Genomic DNA, 17,891 nt, shown 5'->3' with positions numbered 1-17,891 from the left:
GATTAAGCTATGCTTGCAGTAGTCAAGCCCTCGAAGGTAGGCGTTGTGCGGTATCTTGATATGTGGTCTCTCCTCCACTAATCTTGGGTCTGGAAGCTTTGAGACATCCACAAAAGAAAAATTAGAGGAATGAATGAGGTACTACTGACAAGGTGAGAGAGATTCCTAATTGCACCAGCAGAGGTGGAGTAAGCGCGGTTTACCTGTTCACCAAGCGGTTCTCTAGGGCAAATTTCTCGTTTATCGCATCGATCAGAATCGGCCCATCGCCTGATGGTCCTCACTGATCTTCGCTTGCCGTACTCTTGACTGGAATCGCTTCACTTGCAGGCATACCCCCAACCGGATCCCTCCTGTTGGATACAGGAATGCCTCGCTAACTCTCGGGGGCACGGTCCACTCCTTACTCCCTACCTGATTAACAGCTGCATCAATAAATTATAGTTTGAAAGCTATATTGTAAATGATGATCGAGAACACTCGATGTCATCGTATTAATCTACAGCTAGGACCCAAAGGTTCCAACTCCAGACAGGATCACAAGACAGCCTCAACCAGTCACCTTTTTTCAAGACTAACAACAGTATATGAATTGATATTAAACAGCAAATAATGATGGATTTAAAACACCTTTATAACCCTTAACAATTCCTAATATAGGTGATAGGTATAACTCTTCCCCAGCCACAGGGAACAATTAACAGTAGCCATAACTTTATCGCAGGGCAGATCTTAAGGTTCCCAAGACTTGAAACACATCACAATCAAGAACCGCAGTAACAGAGATCAGAAAGGGGTAATATTACTTTCGAACGGAAGGTCTGGTAGTAGGGTTCGTATCCAGAATATCAGTCTGAGTTGATGGCCGAATCAAAAGTTGAGTTAAATCGTGAATTAGGTCAAGAATAGGGAGATTTTTTATTGATTCTATTCAAAAGTTAAGTCAAACATAGGCATCTATGTTATTCAGTGGAAGCCATGGTCTTTAATGACTTGGCAAATAATATTGCAGAATAGGAGCTTTGTGCTGCCTGGATGTTGTACCCAAGGCACTTTTCCTTGTGAAGCTTTGGCTCTTGTTTCTTTCTCTTTCTTGTCTTGGGGATGTTTTAGATCCTTTCTTAGTTAGCTCCATCCCTTTTTCTGTCAGAAAAATTTCTGTTATAATTTTTTTTTGGTGGAGAGAAAGATAAACCACCACAGTTGTCAAGTTGTCTAGGCAATCCTAGGCGTTGGAGGGGGTCCAGACACAAGGCAACACCCACAAGGCGTCCAAGGAAATTGTTATGGTGTTATCAGGGTGTTCTGTGATATGTTTCTCTTCATTCCAAAGAAGTTTGATAACTACCATGTGAAGTGACCATGATCCTAAAACCCTGATTATGGGTGCTATGGGCCCAGCCACTTAATAAATTGCTCAACAATTGAAAGTAATGGCAAATTTGTAATTTCAATAACAATGAACATCTTGAGAGTAAGGGCCCGTTTGGTATCGTTCTAAAAAAACGTTTCTGGAGTTTTTTCGTTCTATTGGAACGAAAAAACGGAATCTTCTGTTTGATGCACTTATGGTCCGTTTCTGTTTTTTTGGAACAAAAAGTGAAAAAAAAAAACTGAAAAAACACCATTTCCCGATAAAAATCTGAAATTTTAAAACACCATTTTTTCGTTTAAAAACTGCGTTTTGACACAGAAACTGAAATTTTCGTTTTCGACACGAAACAACGTTTCTGGAACAGAAACGATACCAAATGGGCCCTGAGTAACCATTGAAAAGGACTATGTTGTAAATAGAACCTTGAAAGAGGGGGTTTTGGAATTATAAATTGGAATGGGGGTTCAAACAGAGACAATATATAAATGAGAGGGTCTTACGTAATGACCATTATTGTCATGGCCATCACGGCTACCCAAGGTGTTGAAGGGTGTCTAGATGCAAGGTTAAACCAACAAGGTGACCAAGGAGCCTGGACGCCTGACAACTATGGTAATAATAGCTTGTGAAGGACCTTGGTAATTTCAAGACTTTTTCTTTCTTCAAACTAATGACAACCTACCGCAGCAAAAACTACAGAATAGCAGTAGTTAAGCCCCATATAGGTTGAAAGAACTCAACCACAGGTGTCCAATCAACGTGAAAGTTTGAGGTAAGATTTTGAACTCACAAATCTATTAGAAACAATCAACAATAGGTCAATGGATCAGGTAAGTAAAGAACGAAAGATTTCTGCAACTGAGCTCAGTGAAGCTAGTGAAACCTGACCTGGTTGCTGGTTTTGTTCATGCAGTAGGGAAGGTATTCGGGTCTAAGAGTCTAGATTTTGTCACCCTGATATGGACTTAAACCCTCGAGGAGTCTCAGAGTTCCAACGTTTTATTTGTCAACCCACAATTTTGCCACTCGACCGAAAATGGAGGGCAACAAAATAGGAAAAGAGGCAATAAGGGATGATAATGATGGGAAAGGGTTGGTGGACCGGGAGAGATTCACTGAGATAAGAAGCCTTGATCAGATTGGAAATGAGAGAAAAGAAGGGAAATTAGCAGCACATGAGAATAAGAGAGAGGGGAGGAGATATAGCCAGCCAGTAGGCTCTTGCAATACACCACCACAACTCAACTATCTTCTTCAATTCATTCTGTTCTTTTTTGTAATGCTTTCTGACATATATGAAGAAAACAAACTCTTACTATAGCAAGTTGTCAGAATTAGAAAGTAAATTGGACTCGATCTTTTACTACCATCCTATGTAGCTAACTCCTACCAAAATAATATGCAATTACAAAAATATCCCCATATAATAGTTAACCCCTCCCATCTCGGGTTGGGTCGGTTCCGCTCTGGCATGGGTTTCCAGATCTGGTCATATCGGTCCAGCCAGGATAGTGCTACTGCATCACTACAAGTGGCCAAATTTGCATCCATGTCATACCTTTCACCAGCATAATTTTTGGAAAACTGTTGTGGTTTCTGACTATATTTTTGCAGTAGCAAACCTGGAAAATAAAAGGATAAGATTAACAGTGCCAAAATGAATTATTTATATATAATAATAGCATAAAAATTCAATGTTGATCTTGGAGATTAAATTTTAAGTTTTAGAAGCAGGTCTCCTCCTAAGGAGATTTTAAATTTTGGTTTGTAATAGAAGATGCTATCAATAAAGGAAAATATAGCTGTTAGAAAAGATAAATCGTATTGTTCGCTTCTTCACAACTCACTCCCCACCCCCACCTCCCCCCCAAAAAAAAAAAAAAAAAAATGCACAAAATGATGTTAGCATCTTATGCTCTTGCTTATCACTTGCAGTCATGCATAAAGGTTGCGCTCGACTTTGTCTCACCTGAAAATGTCCATGAGTGTGTCCGCTTGACTGAGGAATTTCGTTTACTTCCTCAGAGTCACAGGGCCAAAGAAGACAAACTGGAGGTATAATAGTCTGATTTATTTTTAAGAGCTTTATTACATCTTTTATCTCCTTCCATTCTTTTGCATGCTTGTCATTTTGTGAATTTCATAGATATATAGGCGATTGCTTTGAATGGTGAGTAGAGGAAGCATACTATTTATGTAGTTACCTTACATTAGGTGTAATGGCACATGCTGCACTTTGCCAACTTATTAATGATACATATATGGAAAAAAAACTAGTTAAGCTTTTCCAGATGCATTACGTTTTCCTTGTTTTGTCCATTTGATTGATAAATAGTTTGATTATATTGCTTTCTACTGAGGGATAGTTCATTACCTTTATCCCCTCTCGGCCATTCTTCTAGTGATACTCCCGGTACATCAGCAAACCTTAGTTACGAGGCACCATAAGAATTCCCTGAAGCTTAAACATGTGCATGCTTATGAATCTTTCAAGTACTAACAGAAAACACAGATCTCTTTGAGGTGGACAATCTTGCCTTTCATCATCCCTGAGGTATATCATATATGCTTCATCTGTTTGGGTTATGTAGTTTCCTTAGTTTATAGGGGGCGTAATGTGAAATATTTCTAAGGTACAACGTCTAGCTCAAATTTTTTTTTTTTTTTTTTTTTTTTTTTTTTTTTTGTGGTGGTGGTGGGGGGTGGTGTTGATAAGTTGAAAGGAATTTAGTAAAAGGGGCATAAAACACCCAGCCGAAAAGAAACAGAAGGCATCTATACTGTATGAGGCCAGAACTTTTACCTCATGGATATACGTGAAAACTTTGCCAGTTACTACACAAATCAGATAGATAAATTCAGAAGATATTTGTTTTCCCAAAGCCCAAAGAAATTTGCATGGCCCGCAAAATCTCTATTTTAGTGGGTAAAAATGCATATTAAAACATAGAACATGTTATATAAGTTCGGTTTTGGTTACTGTTCTCTCATACTCAAAACACCTTATATGCATGCATCCAGACACATGATGAGGCCTTGTATTTCAAATTCTGTCCTATTCTCTTGGCAACTGGAGTGCCTCACATATTCACATCCCACCATTGGCATTTGAAAACTGTTTGCCTTGGGTGTTGGATGTTTAATTTCACCACTCCCTTCCCCAATAAAAAAAGGGCAAGAGTTTTTTGTGGATGGAGGTCTAAAAAGGGAATCTTTTGACAGTCCACTCCAAAATTGAACTGGATGTTCAACATTTATTTTTTTTGGCAACTATGAATTTACATTTGTTATATCATTTTGTGGTCATATTCTTGATTTTTTCCTTGGTGAAACAGGTAAAGAAGATGACTCTCCATGCAATAAGCCAGGTGGTGAAGCATTTGGATCGGAATTCTGGGTGAGTATTTTACATTTCCTGCAATAGCTTTTTCTACGCCAGTGTGGGGACCAACCAGGGGAGGCGCACATGCATACAGCAAGGGGGGACAGGGTGGTCTTTTTGCCATCCCTGTGTCTGCATGCAGGGGCGACCAGGTTGCGATGTTTTCCCTTAAAATTTTTTGAGCCTTTTTGGGCTATGCATGATGAAGAGCTAGATCTTAACTAGACAGTTACTAACCCAACCCCAATAGGATCTCTCAATGGTAACAACAGTACATAATATCAGCAGATCTCAGCAACAGAAAACAGAGAACTAACCAAACAGTGGTCTGTTGTTAAATGTTTATATAACTTAAAACACCTACGAAGTGTTATCACGACTCTGGGATGGGAATCCAGACGTAGGAATGACAAAACAGTAGAGGTTTGTGGTCTATTGGCAGGTCTGGAAAAGGGTACTAACTGGAAAACTAACTGATTCCAGAACTAGAGACTAAACACCTCTGATGGGGGAAATCTCCCAATTGAAGGTAGTATTCTTAGAATGGAATAACACCTCCAAAGTACAGTGATATCTGATGATCAGATGATGAGATATGAAAGGGTTTTGAAATTAGTAAGTGCAACAAAATATAACAACTTACAACCTTTAGCCAATGGATCTGTGGCTGAAATAACCATTGAAGCAGAAGTCTGGGATGTGTGTCTCAAAATTTGGACTGAATCTGATGGTTAGATATGCAGTTGCAGGAGCTTGAAGAAATCTGCTCAAAACACAAACAAGCCAGGGCCGCAGGGATGTATTGCCTTCAATACCAGGTTGTGATCAACAACTGACAGAACGAACTTCCAGTGATCAAATGGAAACAATGGTGGTGTAGAGCAGTGCTTCGATGTCTCTCAGAGATGGCTTTTGTGGAACAATAAAATAGAAACAACAGTTTGATTTGACAAATTTTATAGCTTTGCAAAGGTAGTTGGAGTATTAGTTACCAACGGAAGTATTTTTTGAGTATCCTGAGATTTCCAAATGGAAACTCTGTCTGCCCTCTCTCCTGCCTGAGCCCAGGATTGCCTGAACCACTCCTATGTCCGACCACCTTCCGGTGGTTTCTTTCACCGGAAACCCTACCCCCGGCCTCTCCGCCCTGCCGTTAACCCCTCGCTACCTCTCCCTCCTCCCTCTTTGGCCTCTTCCCTTCCTACTCCTAATCAACAATGGGACGCCCTCTTCCTATCCTCCTCCTGCCCATCTCCTGGTCTACCTCTCCACTTCATCCCCCACTAACCAGGAGGATGCCCTTTATACTCCTGGTCTCCTTGATCCTGAGATGTCCAAATGGAAACTCCGTCTCTTCGGCCATTTCCTTGGTAGCCGACCCCCCCCCTTTTCCCCCTTGTCAAAACCTTTCTCTAAACAATGGAGAATCCGTGGCTCTTTGGACTTCTTCCTCCTTGCTAGCAGTGTATTTTTAAGTTCTCTTTTGATGAAGATCAGTCCAGAATCCTCGAAGGAGGCCCTTAGAAGATTAAAAAAAAAAAACCAATTCTTCTCCGCCAATGGAATCAATACTCTCGGCTTCATAAGATCGACCTATAGTCTGTCCGCCTTTGGGTGGTGCTCCCGGATCTTCCCCTACACTTCTGGGGTATGGAAGGCTTCAGTCTAATCTGCTCAACCATCGGCAACCCTTGTTTTTAGGTACATGTACCAAGGATCTTAAACGTCTCTCCTACGCTTGGATATGCGTTAAGGTCTCTGCTAATGCTATACCGCCATCTTTTGTGCATGTTCTCAATGATGGTCACTCTTTCACGCAAAAATCATATATGAATGGTTGCCCCGAGTCTGCCTGTCGTGCAATGTTTTTAGCCATCACACTAACAAGTGAAACATCAAGTCCCCTGATGGTTCTTTCTGTAGAAACCCCTTTGCTCTTTCGTCGGTTTTCGATCTGCCACGGCGCGATGGCCATAGATATCCTCCAACCTGCATCCTGGCGATTCCTTTCTATCGGGATCCCAGCAGTGGGCGGTGTTAGAGTAGGACTCGTTTATCCAAAAAATTTCTGCTCAGTAATCTACCGGAGCTGCTGGCAACTTGGACGTGAACTCCTCCGATGTTTCCCTTGGACCTTTGCTCCTTGCTGCTTTCTCAGCCTATACCAACAGGTTCGATCTCCTCATTTCGCCTGACTCTAAGATGGGTGATGTTTTCCCTTCCATGTCTTCTGCTACCTTTGAAAGGTTTGCACCTGGCACGTTGCGCTACACCTCGCAACCATTCTCGCACTCTGCCCCCTTCGCCCATGTCTATTATGGTACCTTCTTCTATTTTTGTCCCCTTTGACCTCTTCCGTCCGCCCCCTCTTCTACCTTTGCCTCTTGCCCTTCCTCTCTTTTTGTCTCAACTCCCCCCCTCTCCTTTTAATCCTAGTTGTCTCCTCCCAATCCTCCCCCTGTCCGACACATCTCCCATCCTTACCTCCCTCTCTCCATGCCTGTCCGTGTCTTCTCCCTCTTCTACTCAACCCGACTTCTCCTTGAATGTCAGTGGCTTCTCTAGCCTCTCCCAGCCTATTTCCAAACCACCCTATCGACCCACCCTAACCTAAACCAGCCTCAAACCTCCAATGCACCCTTCACCCGACTGAACTTGGTTCAGGCAACTTTCTTCTCTTCTCGCCCATCCGTTGATCCCACCCCTCCCACTTGCCCACCCCTTTGCCTCTCGGATCTTGGATCTAGACTCGTTTCCCCGCTTGAGGCCTCTTGCTCACATGAAAATATTTTGCCTCCCCTCTTTGGAACCCCTCTTGGTTGCTTGTTATCCTGCATGCTAGCTTCTCTGCCCCCTCTTTTTCCTTGGCGTTTGCTCTCATGCACCTATTTGCCTCTCATGTTGTTATTCCCCACCTGCTTCTTATTGTTGTTTTCATCAACGGTTCTCTAATCTCGTTGGCTGAGGCTTCCCCTCAACCCCTCGCCGTTCTCACCTGCATTAACCTTCTGTCTGCAGTCCTCTCTGGCTCCTCCAGCCTTGCTCCTACCACATCGTTGGCTTATTGCTTTGGTCTTCCATGGCTGAGGCTTCCCCTCAGTCATAGCCAGTCGTCGCTGCCTTTCAGGTTCTCCTCTGCTGTGCTTATTGTTGTCCTTGGTCAGCCCTGCTCCTGCCATGTCACAGTCCTCCCGCATTGATCCTCCTCCCCTCAGGCTTCCCCTCAGGCTTGCTTCTGCCATGAGCTGGTCCTCCCTTGCTACGCAGCATGCTGTCTCTGCCTCCCCTGACATGACGTTGCCCCCAGCTCCGATCCTCTTGCGTTGAGGCTTCCCCTTAGGCATGGCTGTTTGCAGCTGCCTCCCAGGTCCTGCCGCGTTGAGGCTTGTCTGTCTAGGCCGCTCTTTGCTGCCTCTCAGATGTCACCTCCATCCTTGGCCTCGTCCCTTCGAGTGGTCCTTCTTGAAGCTTCCCTTCGATTGGGTCGGGTCGGGTCGGGTCGGGTCTACGTTCTGTGCTTTCCTCCAAGCCTCTCCCTATAATGGTACGCTTTGGTCCCCTATTGGTGATCCTGATGCAATCCCCAGTTGCTACCACTCCCTTGGTCCCTTGAGTCGCCTGCTCCTTGCTGCTTCCCCTTTTAATGTCGGTTCCCACAGGACTTCAAACAATAAGGAGCTCCTTAAGAATCTCAGAAAGAAGTTCTCTTACCAGGAAGGTATTTTGCTCAACCCTCTGATCACTGGTTGCCCCCCATCTACTTCCAAATGTCTAAGTGGTCAATCCGGAATTTACGTGGCCTTAACCCCCTCGCAAAGCAAGGAGAGGTTCGCTCTCGAATCAAACCCCTGCATTTGGATATTTGTTGCCTTCTTGAAACTTGGGTTTCTGATGGCTGATGCTAATGCCTCTCGCATTGCCGCATCGGTTGCCCCCTCCTGGTCTCTTATTTCTAACTATGTCCACTCCCCCCCTTGGTCGTATTTTGGTGCTTTGGTACCTTTTTAAGCTTCTTGTTTCGTCTTCCTTCTCCCAATGCATCCATCTTGCGATTTTTGACCATTCCACCTCTCTCCCTCTCGTTCTCCATGATCTACGCCCTCAACATTGTAATGGATCGCTTCCGCCTGTGGGATGACCTCCAGTCCCTCTCCCCTTTGATTGGCTCCCCCTGGGGGGCTTAATGAGGATTTCAATGTGGTCAATTACGCTCACGAGTGAGGGTCCCCCGTTGATCCCTCATCTGTCAGTGCCTTCAATGATTGTCTTGAGGATATTAGGTTAATGATCTTTGATGGTCTGGTGCAAATTTTCTTGGCGCAATAAACGGGCTGGTCATCATCGGATTGCCTGCAAACTTAAACTGAATACTTGCTAATGATGCTTGGCTTGCTTCCTTCCCTTCTTATGGTACCGTTTGCCTCCCGTGTATCTCAGACTACAACCCCATTGATCTCCTTGGCTATCCCTACCTTTTCTTTGCCCCCAAGCCATTCAAGTTCTTCGATATGTGGTCCTCCCACTCGGAATTCCTTCCTCTTGTAGCTAAATCTTGGGCCATCCCTGTCTAGGTCTTCACCTGCCCTTTGATTGCTTCCTCTAGGAAACTCAAAAATGCCAAGGCTGCTCTTAAGTCGTGGAACTCCTCGACTTTTGGCAACATCTCTTCCAGGGTTTCTAACTATCATGCCAAGATTGTCGATATTAAGGGAAGGCTTCGAATGGATATCCACAACCCTGCTCTCGCCTCCGAGGGGCATGACTTCTCCCTCCAGGTCTCTTCCCTCATGTCCCTGGGAGAGAGTTTTCTCAAGAAGAAATCCAAGATCAAGTGGTTTGAATTGGGTGACTCCAATTCTGCTTATTTTCATCGGTCTCTCAAAGCCCGAGTCAACTCTAACTACATCCTTATTCTATCTGCTTGTGATGGCTCCTCTCTTCTCAACCCTTGATTCCATCAAGCTGGAAGCTTCTTCCTATTTCTATGATCTTTTCAACCCTCCCCCGATCACCCCTCCTCTCCTCCAACCTACTCAATAAATTCTTCACTCCCCACCTCATCCCCTCCTCCATGCCATCGCTTCTGATGACGAGATCTCTAAAGACTTCCTCTCTCATTCCTCCAGCAAGGCCCCTGGCCCTGACGGATTTAGCGTGCGTTCTTTTCCTCATGTTGGGACATCATCTAGTCCGATCTCTTGCAAGGCATTCGCAACTTCTTCTTCAATCCCTCCCAGATCTCAGGGATCAATCAAACTTTCATTTGCCTTATCCCTAAATCTGAGGGAGCCAACTCTATGGGGGACTTTAGGCCCATTTTCCTTTGCAATTTGCTCTACAAATTCATTGCCAAAATCTAGCTAAATGGGATTCAACTTCTTGTTGTCTCTCTAGTCAGCCCGAATCAATCCGCCTTCATTGCTGGTAGAAGTATCTTTGACAACATCATTCTCTGTCAAGAGATGGTTCGTGGTTTGACAGAAAATCCCACTCCCCTACTGGCCTCCTCATAATCGACATCCGTAAGGCCTTTGATTCCATTAAGTGGGACTTCATTTCCCAGGTCCTCTCTGGTGTGCCCTTCCCTCCTGCTTTCATTCGCTGAATCCGTTTCTATATCTCCTCTTTGAGATTCTCGGCCTTTGTCAACGGATCTCTTGCGGGCCTCTTCTCCTTGTCCGTTGGCATTCGACAAGGTTTCCTGCTCTCCCCTTTCCTCTTCGCCCTTTCCCTTGAAGTCCTTTCCGGATATCTCGAATCTTCTATTGACCTTCATCTCATCTCCCCTCTCCCTAAATGCGAATCCTCAATCTCACACATCTTGCCTTTGCGGATGACCTCATGATTTTCTCCAAGGCTGATCATTCCTCCGTCAGATCCATTCTCTCCCTCCAGCTCTTTAAAATCTGTCTGGCCTCCACACTAACCTCCTCAAATCCCATATTTTCCTTGCTGGGGTCTCAGACGAGGTTAAAGCCTTCCTCCTGGGAATCTCGGGATTCTCCCTTGGCTCTCTTCCTGTCAAATACCTGGGTCTTCCCCTTTTCACTGCAAGAGTAACTGCCCACCATTGCACCTCTATGCTTGTCCTCATCCGGAAAAAGGCTCCAACTTTGGAATTGCAGGCTCCTCTCCTTTGCTGGCAGACTAGAGCTCATCTGCTTTGTCCTGCAATCCCTTCAAATCTATTGGTTTGGCTCCTTCTAGCTTCTTCAGTCCACCATCTAAGCGGCTGAGACCCTCTTCTGCTCTTTCCTTTGGAAAGGCACTGACAGTGCTGGATCCCTCCACCCTGCCAAATGGTCCTCCATCTGCCTGCCTTTATCGGAGTTGGGATTGGACCTTTGTAGGATTTGAGATGTCACCAACCTAAGGTCTTTGACCTCGCTCCATAAATATATGAAGGCCTCTCACTTATGGCCTTGGTCAGTCTCTCACCAACCTAAGGTCTCTCGCTTCACTCCATAAATAGACTGTTTACACCAAACAAAATAAGGAAAGTAACGAAAAGGAAGCCCCATGCATGTTGTACGGCATTGTACAGCAAGTAACATAATAATAAAAGAAAGAAAAACAACTGGAATCTAATTAACATTTAGTAACTTGAATATCAACTAAATAAATGAAAAGATTGCAGGTAGCTGTCTCCCCCACACAAGAGCTATTAGGTGATTCTAAGATGCAGGGATCTGATCCTTAGATACTCCATCTGCTTACAGCTTTAACTCACCAGAAATCTCCCATGCAAATCTGATTAAATCATAATAACGGGCCTCAATCTGGCCCACGAAAGTGGACCAAGGGCTGGCTGGGTACTGCTGGTCCTTTTTTTCAAAGAGTTGCATCAGTGCAGCTAATTTTCATACATGGGATCAGGCCTTGCACCATTTTCTGTTGAAAATGTTCGACTCCTAGCTGATGCCTATCCCTTGTTTTGTGTTGCACTTTTCTGATCATTCGGGGACTAGATTGGATGGCTAGGGACTTGAAAGGTTTGCTTTTGCTTTCCAGAAGTGAGTACTGAGATTGTGAATCTGTGAGTGTCGAATCAAAGATTTCGGCAATGTTTCTCAACAAGGGATAGAGGTTTTTCTCCATTGCAGGTCCATGGAGCTATTACTTTGACAACTTCGATTTCTCTGACTCATGTTCTTGGGTGTTTCACTTTCTGGTTTTGCATGTTCAAATTTTACACTTCATAGTTATACTTTGTGAGTTGAGAGTGGGTTCCCTTTGGTTCTGTAACTATGGGCATTATTGCACTAGTGTCCCAATTTGTGGCCCCACTCACACGTATTCAAAACAGAAACTTTGTTTTGGTATGGATGTGAATTTTATGAGGTAAATGATTTGAAGCATATTTTCCAGATACTACCCATGTCATTAGCCCTTTTGATGGATGGATATGTAGTAATTTAGCCTTTTACTCATCTTACTGCTTGTACGTTCAGGTGTGAATCAGTCGATGACCAGAATCCACTGGTTGAAACTAAGCAACTACATAGTCAAGAGCCATCAGAGTTCTCTGAAGATCTTGCATTGCTGTCTGCTTCATCTGCATTACCTCCTACTATTGCAGCTTCCCAAGCTGAAAGAACTGGACTTACTGCTGAATCTTGTGAAACTTGAAGCTGGTCCAACTGAATTGAAGATCATAAATGATGATTTGGAAATGATGGGTTCTCCTTTTTTTGCTTTGAAGGCCAAATTAAATGTAGAAGTCAAAAACTCTAAATCTCCTTCCATCTTTGTTTGGGATATCTAAGTTTCTGTTATGTAGAATGTATGGCTTCCATATCCTCTGTTGTAATACATCTACAACGATAATGTATATAGATGTAACGGTACCTAAAATTATATTGAATAGGAATGTTTGTTCAGCATGTCCAGATTATGGTATGATGATTTCCATTGTGCTCTCTGCATCTGAAATGATTCGGTTATGGTAGTTTACTATTCTTTATAATGATTTGAACATATTTAGTTAAACTCGATAATGAAAAAAGTTAAGTATGGATTGGTTTAAAGTGCCTCTGATTTGCACATTAATGCATGCTCATAAACTGAAGGATTATTAATTAGATGTCTATTTCAGTTTCTAGCACACAAAAAAAAAAAAAAAAATCAAATACACATCTCGAAATTAAACAACAAATTCAAGATCACACAGGTCTTTCTAATCTGAAGAGCATGGTAAAAACAAGAACTCCATGGATCAAAGTCACTCGTTGATCATTGTTCTGAATCTTTGACTTCTCTTTAATATGTTTCTTTGTTGGAGAACTAGTTTAGGATCTGACATCAAAATGTTATATTGGGGTTTTCGGTTGTTCTCTTTTTCTAAAGAACATGGCTTGCTAGTGTTCTTGATATTAGAATAAGAATTTCCTTTCATTTTCCTCCTATTGTCTCTCTCTTGGGTCTCTTCTCTTATTTTTCTTATTAGATTCTAGTTGTTGAGATAACGATTTATTACAACATGAAAGGAATCTAGTAGTGAATAGGCATAAGAAATCCATTCCCTATCGCATTCTGTCCAACATTAATAGATGGAGTGTCACCCTACCCTCTAAATTACCCTCCAAGTCTCTTGATCTTCTTATCCAAGAATATCATGAAACACCCATGACCCTTGAGTTCCAATGATTAAGCCCATAAAGTGGTTATTTAATCCTTCTAACGGATGGAAGTTGGGTGATTATCTTCTGCAGTGAGTGTGGCGGTGCAGTGAGCATCGAATGGTCGAGATCATCCGAGTAATGTCAATCGTTGGGTTAGTGAATTGAATTTGTATGATTATTACTTTCAAACCAAAGAATTCCTAACTTTCTCCTGTCCTACGGTAACCTGCTGGCCCATATGTTGTCCATAACCAGCAGGCTTGGAAAATGAGTTGATGTTGATGGGGAGAATTGAAAATAAACATCTGACGGCATTGCCTACTCACTGTCCAAGATCATCGTCCAAAATTCAAAGTCCAAATTCACCAACAAATATAGTTGGCGTCGTTGCGTGCATGTGTTAATGATTGACGATAGTATGTAGAAACTCCCTATAAAATGAAACCTCACTGATTGTAATCTCATCTCAGTTGAAGTAGTTGTAAGAGCAAGTAGTCGTAACTTGTAGTAGATCTTCATTCTAATAAACCATTTTTCGCAAGTTTGTCTTTGGGAGGTAGAAAGTTTCAAATTTTTCATAAACTATTTCTAGCAACTCTTGTCAGCATCATTCAACACTTGAACTAAAGAGAGTGAAGAGTCTATTCCTATTGAGACTATTACAGGTTATATCAAATATTCTCAAAACAAATCTCATGGGAGTAGAGAGCAATGAGTTGGCTATAGAACTTATTTCCACTTGGTTGAGATAAAACCGAAGAGCCTTTTATAATAGGTTCTCTAACTAGTTAACCATAATTATTTTCACATATTTTTTATGATGTGAACAGTGATAAATAGTATTATAGGAAAATATGACCATCTTTCTTTTTATAACTGATAAATCGAGCCGCGTAATAAACAATCAATTGCTGATATTGGGACAAGATATCATTCTTATGGGAAATCCATCATAAAATGCCTACTATGGTTGGCAGATATTTTTTTTTTTTTTNTTTCAAAGAGTTGCATCAGTGCAGCTAATTTTCATACATGGGATCAGGCCTTGCACCATTTTCTGTTGAAAATGTTCGACTCCTAGCTGATGCCTATCCCTTGTTTTGTGTTGCACTTTTCTGATCATTCGGGGACTAGATTGGATGGCTAGGGACTTGAAAGGTTTGCTTTTGCTTTCCAGAAGTGAGTACTGAGATTGTGAATCTGTGAGTGTCGAATCAAAGATTTCGGCAATGTTTCTCAACAAGGGATAGAGGTTTTTCTCCATTGCAGGTCCATGGAGCTATTACTTTGACAACTTCGATTTCTCTGACTCATGTTCTTGGGTGTTTCACTTTCTGGTTTTGCATGTTCAAATTTTACACTTCATAGTTATACTTTGTGAGTTGAGAGTGGGTTCCCTTTGGTTCTGTAACTATGGGCATTATTGCACTAGTGTCCCAATTTGTGGCCCCACTCACACGTATTCAAAACAGAAACTTTGTTTTGGTATGGATGTGAATTTTATGAGGTAAATGATTTGAAGCATATTTTCCAGATACTACCCATGTCATTAGCCCTTTTGATGGATGGATATGTAGTAATTTAGCCTTTTACTCATCTTACTGCTTGTACGTTCAGGTGTGAATCAGTCGATGACCAGAATCCACTGGTTGAAACTAAGCAACTACATAGTCAAGAGCCATCAGAGTTCTCTGAAGATCTTGCATTGCTGTCTGCTTCATCTGCATTACCTCCTACTATTGCAGCTTCCCAAGCTGAAAGAACTGGACTTACTGCTGAATCTTGTGAAACTTGAAGCTGGTCCAACTGAATTGAAGATCATAAATGATGATTTGGAAATGATGGGTTCTCCTTTTTTTGCTTTGAAGGCCAAATTAAATGTAGAAGTCAAAAACTCTAAATCTCCTTCCATCTTTGTTTGGGATATCTAAGTTTCTGTTATGTAGAATGTATGGCTTCCATATCCTCTGTTGTAATACATCTACAACGATAATGTATATAGATGTAACGGTACCTAAAATTATATTGAATAGGAATGTTTGTTCAGCATGTCCAGATTATGGTATGATGATTTCCATTGTGCTCTCTGCATCTGAAATGATTCGGTTATGGTAGTTTACTATTCTTTATAATGATTTGAACATATTTAGTTAAACTCGATAATGAAAAAAGTTAAGTATGGATTGGTTTAAAGTGCCTCTGATTTGCACATTAATGCATGCTCATAAACTGAAGGATTATTAATTAGATGTCTATTTCAGTTTCTAGGCACTTATCCCCCCCCCCGCACCCCTCGCGACCCCCCCCCCCCCCCCCCAAAAAAAAAAAAAAAAAAAAAAATCAAATACACATCTCGAAATTAAACAACAAATTCAAGATCACACAGGTCTTTCTAATCTGAAGAGCATGGTAAAAACAAGAACTCCATGGATCAAAGTCACTCGTTGATCATTGTTTTGAATCTTTGACTTCTCTTTAATATGTTTCTTTGTTGGAGAACTAGTTTAGGATCTGACATCAAAATGTTATATTGGGGTTTTCGGTTGTTCTCTTTTTCTAAAAGAACATGGCTTGCTAGTGTTCTTGATATTAGAATAAGAATTTCCTTTCATTTTCCTCCTATTGTCTCTCTCTTGGGTCTCTTCTCTTATTTTTCTTATTAGATTCTAGTTGTTGAGATAACGATTTATTACAACATGAAAGGAATCTAGTAGTGAATAGGCATAAGAAATCCATTCCCTATCGCATTCTGTCCAACATTAATAGATGGAGTGTCACCCTACCCTCTAAATTACCCTCCAAGTCTCTTGATCTTCTTATCCAAGAATATCATGAAACACCCATGACCCTTGAGTTCCAATGATTAAGCCCATAAAGATCATCCGAGTAATGTCAATCGTTGGGTTAGCGAATTGAATTTGTATGATTATTACTTTCAAACCAAAGAATTCCTAACTTTCTCCTGTCCTACGGTAACCTGCTGGCCCATATGTTGTCCATAACCAGCAGCCTTGGAAAATGAGTTGATGTTGATGGGGAGAATTGAAAATAAACATCTGACGGCATTGCCTACTCACTGTCCAAGATCATCGTCCAAAATTCAAAGTCCAAATTCACCAACAAATATAGTTGGCGTCGTTGCGTGCATGTGTTAATGATTGACGATAGTATGTAGAAACTCCCTATAAAATGAAACCTCACTGATTGTAATCTCATCTCAGTTGAAGTAGTTGTAAGAGCAAGTAGTCGTAACTTGTAGTAGATCTTCATTCTAATAAACCATTTTTCGCAAGTTTGTCTTTGGGAGGTAGAAAGTTTCAAATTTTTCATAAACTATTTCTAGCAACTCTTGTCAGCATCATTCAACACTTGAACTAAAGAGAGAGTTGAAGAGTCTATTCCTATTGAGACTATTACAGGTTATATCAAATATTCTCAAAACAAATCTCATGGGAGTAGAGAGCAATGAGTTGGCTATAGAACTTATTTCCACTTGGTTGAGATAAAACCGAAGAGCCTTTTATAATAGGTTCTCTAACTAGTTAACCATAATTATTTTCACATATTTTTTAAACCCTTTTTCAAAGTCACCTCCTTATATATCAAACAACTTGCTCCCAATTTTTTTAGAATTATTTTGCATCAACCATGATTTAAATAGGATAAAGGACAGTGAAATAAATCAGAAAAGAAAAATGTGAAATTTCTTTCATTTGTTTGAATATGTTAACGAGCAACATGCCAAAAGAAAAATGAATTGGCATGAGAAATTTGTTCTCTTTCTTTCATATTATTTACCTTAAATAAATGATGTGTGGTTAGGAAGAAGAATAGTGATGAATAGTGCTATATGAACAGTGATAAATAGTATTATAGGAAAATATTAAAAAAATTGATAACTTTTATTAATTATTGACCATCTTTCTTTTTATAACTGATAAATCGAGCCGCGTAATAAACAATCAATTGCTGATATTGGGACAAGATATCATTCTTATGGGAAATCCATCATAAAATGCCTACTATGGTTGGCAGATATATATATATATATATATATATTCATCCACTTAACAATATCACATAACGAACTTATGAGTACCAAAAATAGACACCACAAAGGATCTTTAATATTCGGAAAGTGGATACCTCGTTGATCATCTCCTTCATCTATAGTGGAACAATATACACTGAGTGTACTGATATGTAACCAGTGTAAGCATCAACCACACAATATATGTATAATGCGTAACTGCAATGGTAAGGACCTATCCGGTATAGGAACAAAACAACTATCAAAAAACTTGTTGCTTAAACCACCATTGGTATTCTATACAAGAATATCAATGTAACAACCGTGAGAACAAAATGTCCAATTTTGTCCCTAGTTGTGAACAATTTAATGTCATACCTAACAACCATAGCACATAAAATAATGATGCAAATTAATATACTCAATCTATACTTTGTTAGGACAGAAAAGGAGCTCCATTTTCTTTTCTTTTTTACAGTACGA

The 17,891-nt window shown here is 41.1% G+C and overlaps 1 protein-coding gene across 3 annotated transcripts in view; it reads left to right on the top strand.

The window, feature by feature from the left end:
• LOC122078741 (lysine-specific demethylase JMJ25-like) overlaps nt 1-12,646 on the top strand; it is a 77,147-nt gene extending 64,501 nt beyond the window's left edge. For all 3 annotated transcript variants that reach the window (XM_042644848.1, XM_042644847.1, XM_042644849.1), the window contains 3 exons: nt 3,311-3,430; nt 4,711-4,772; nt 12,209-12,646. In XM_042644848.1, coding sequence (XP_042500782.1) covers nt 3,311-3,430; nt 4,711-4,772; nt 12,209-12,386 — 360 coding nt within the window. In that variant the 3' untranslated portion in view covers nt 12,387-12,646. The remainder of the gene's footprint in view (nt 1-3,310; nt 3,431-4,710; nt 4,773-12,208) is intronic.
• Nucleotides 12,647-17,891: the final 5,245 nt, after the last annotated feature.

The sequence above is a fragment of the Macadamia integrifolia genome, chromosome 5 (genome assembly GCF_013358625.1).
Source record: "Macadamia integrifolia cultivar HAES 741 chromosome 5, SCU_Mint_v3, whole genome shotgun sequence".
Lineage (NCBI taxonomy): Eukaryota > Viridiplantae > Streptophyta > Magnoliopsida > Proteales > Proteaceae > Macadamia > Macadamia integrifolia.
Note: the sequence above shows the minus strand (reverse complement) of the source record. Positions and strands in the feature narration are given on the sequence as shown.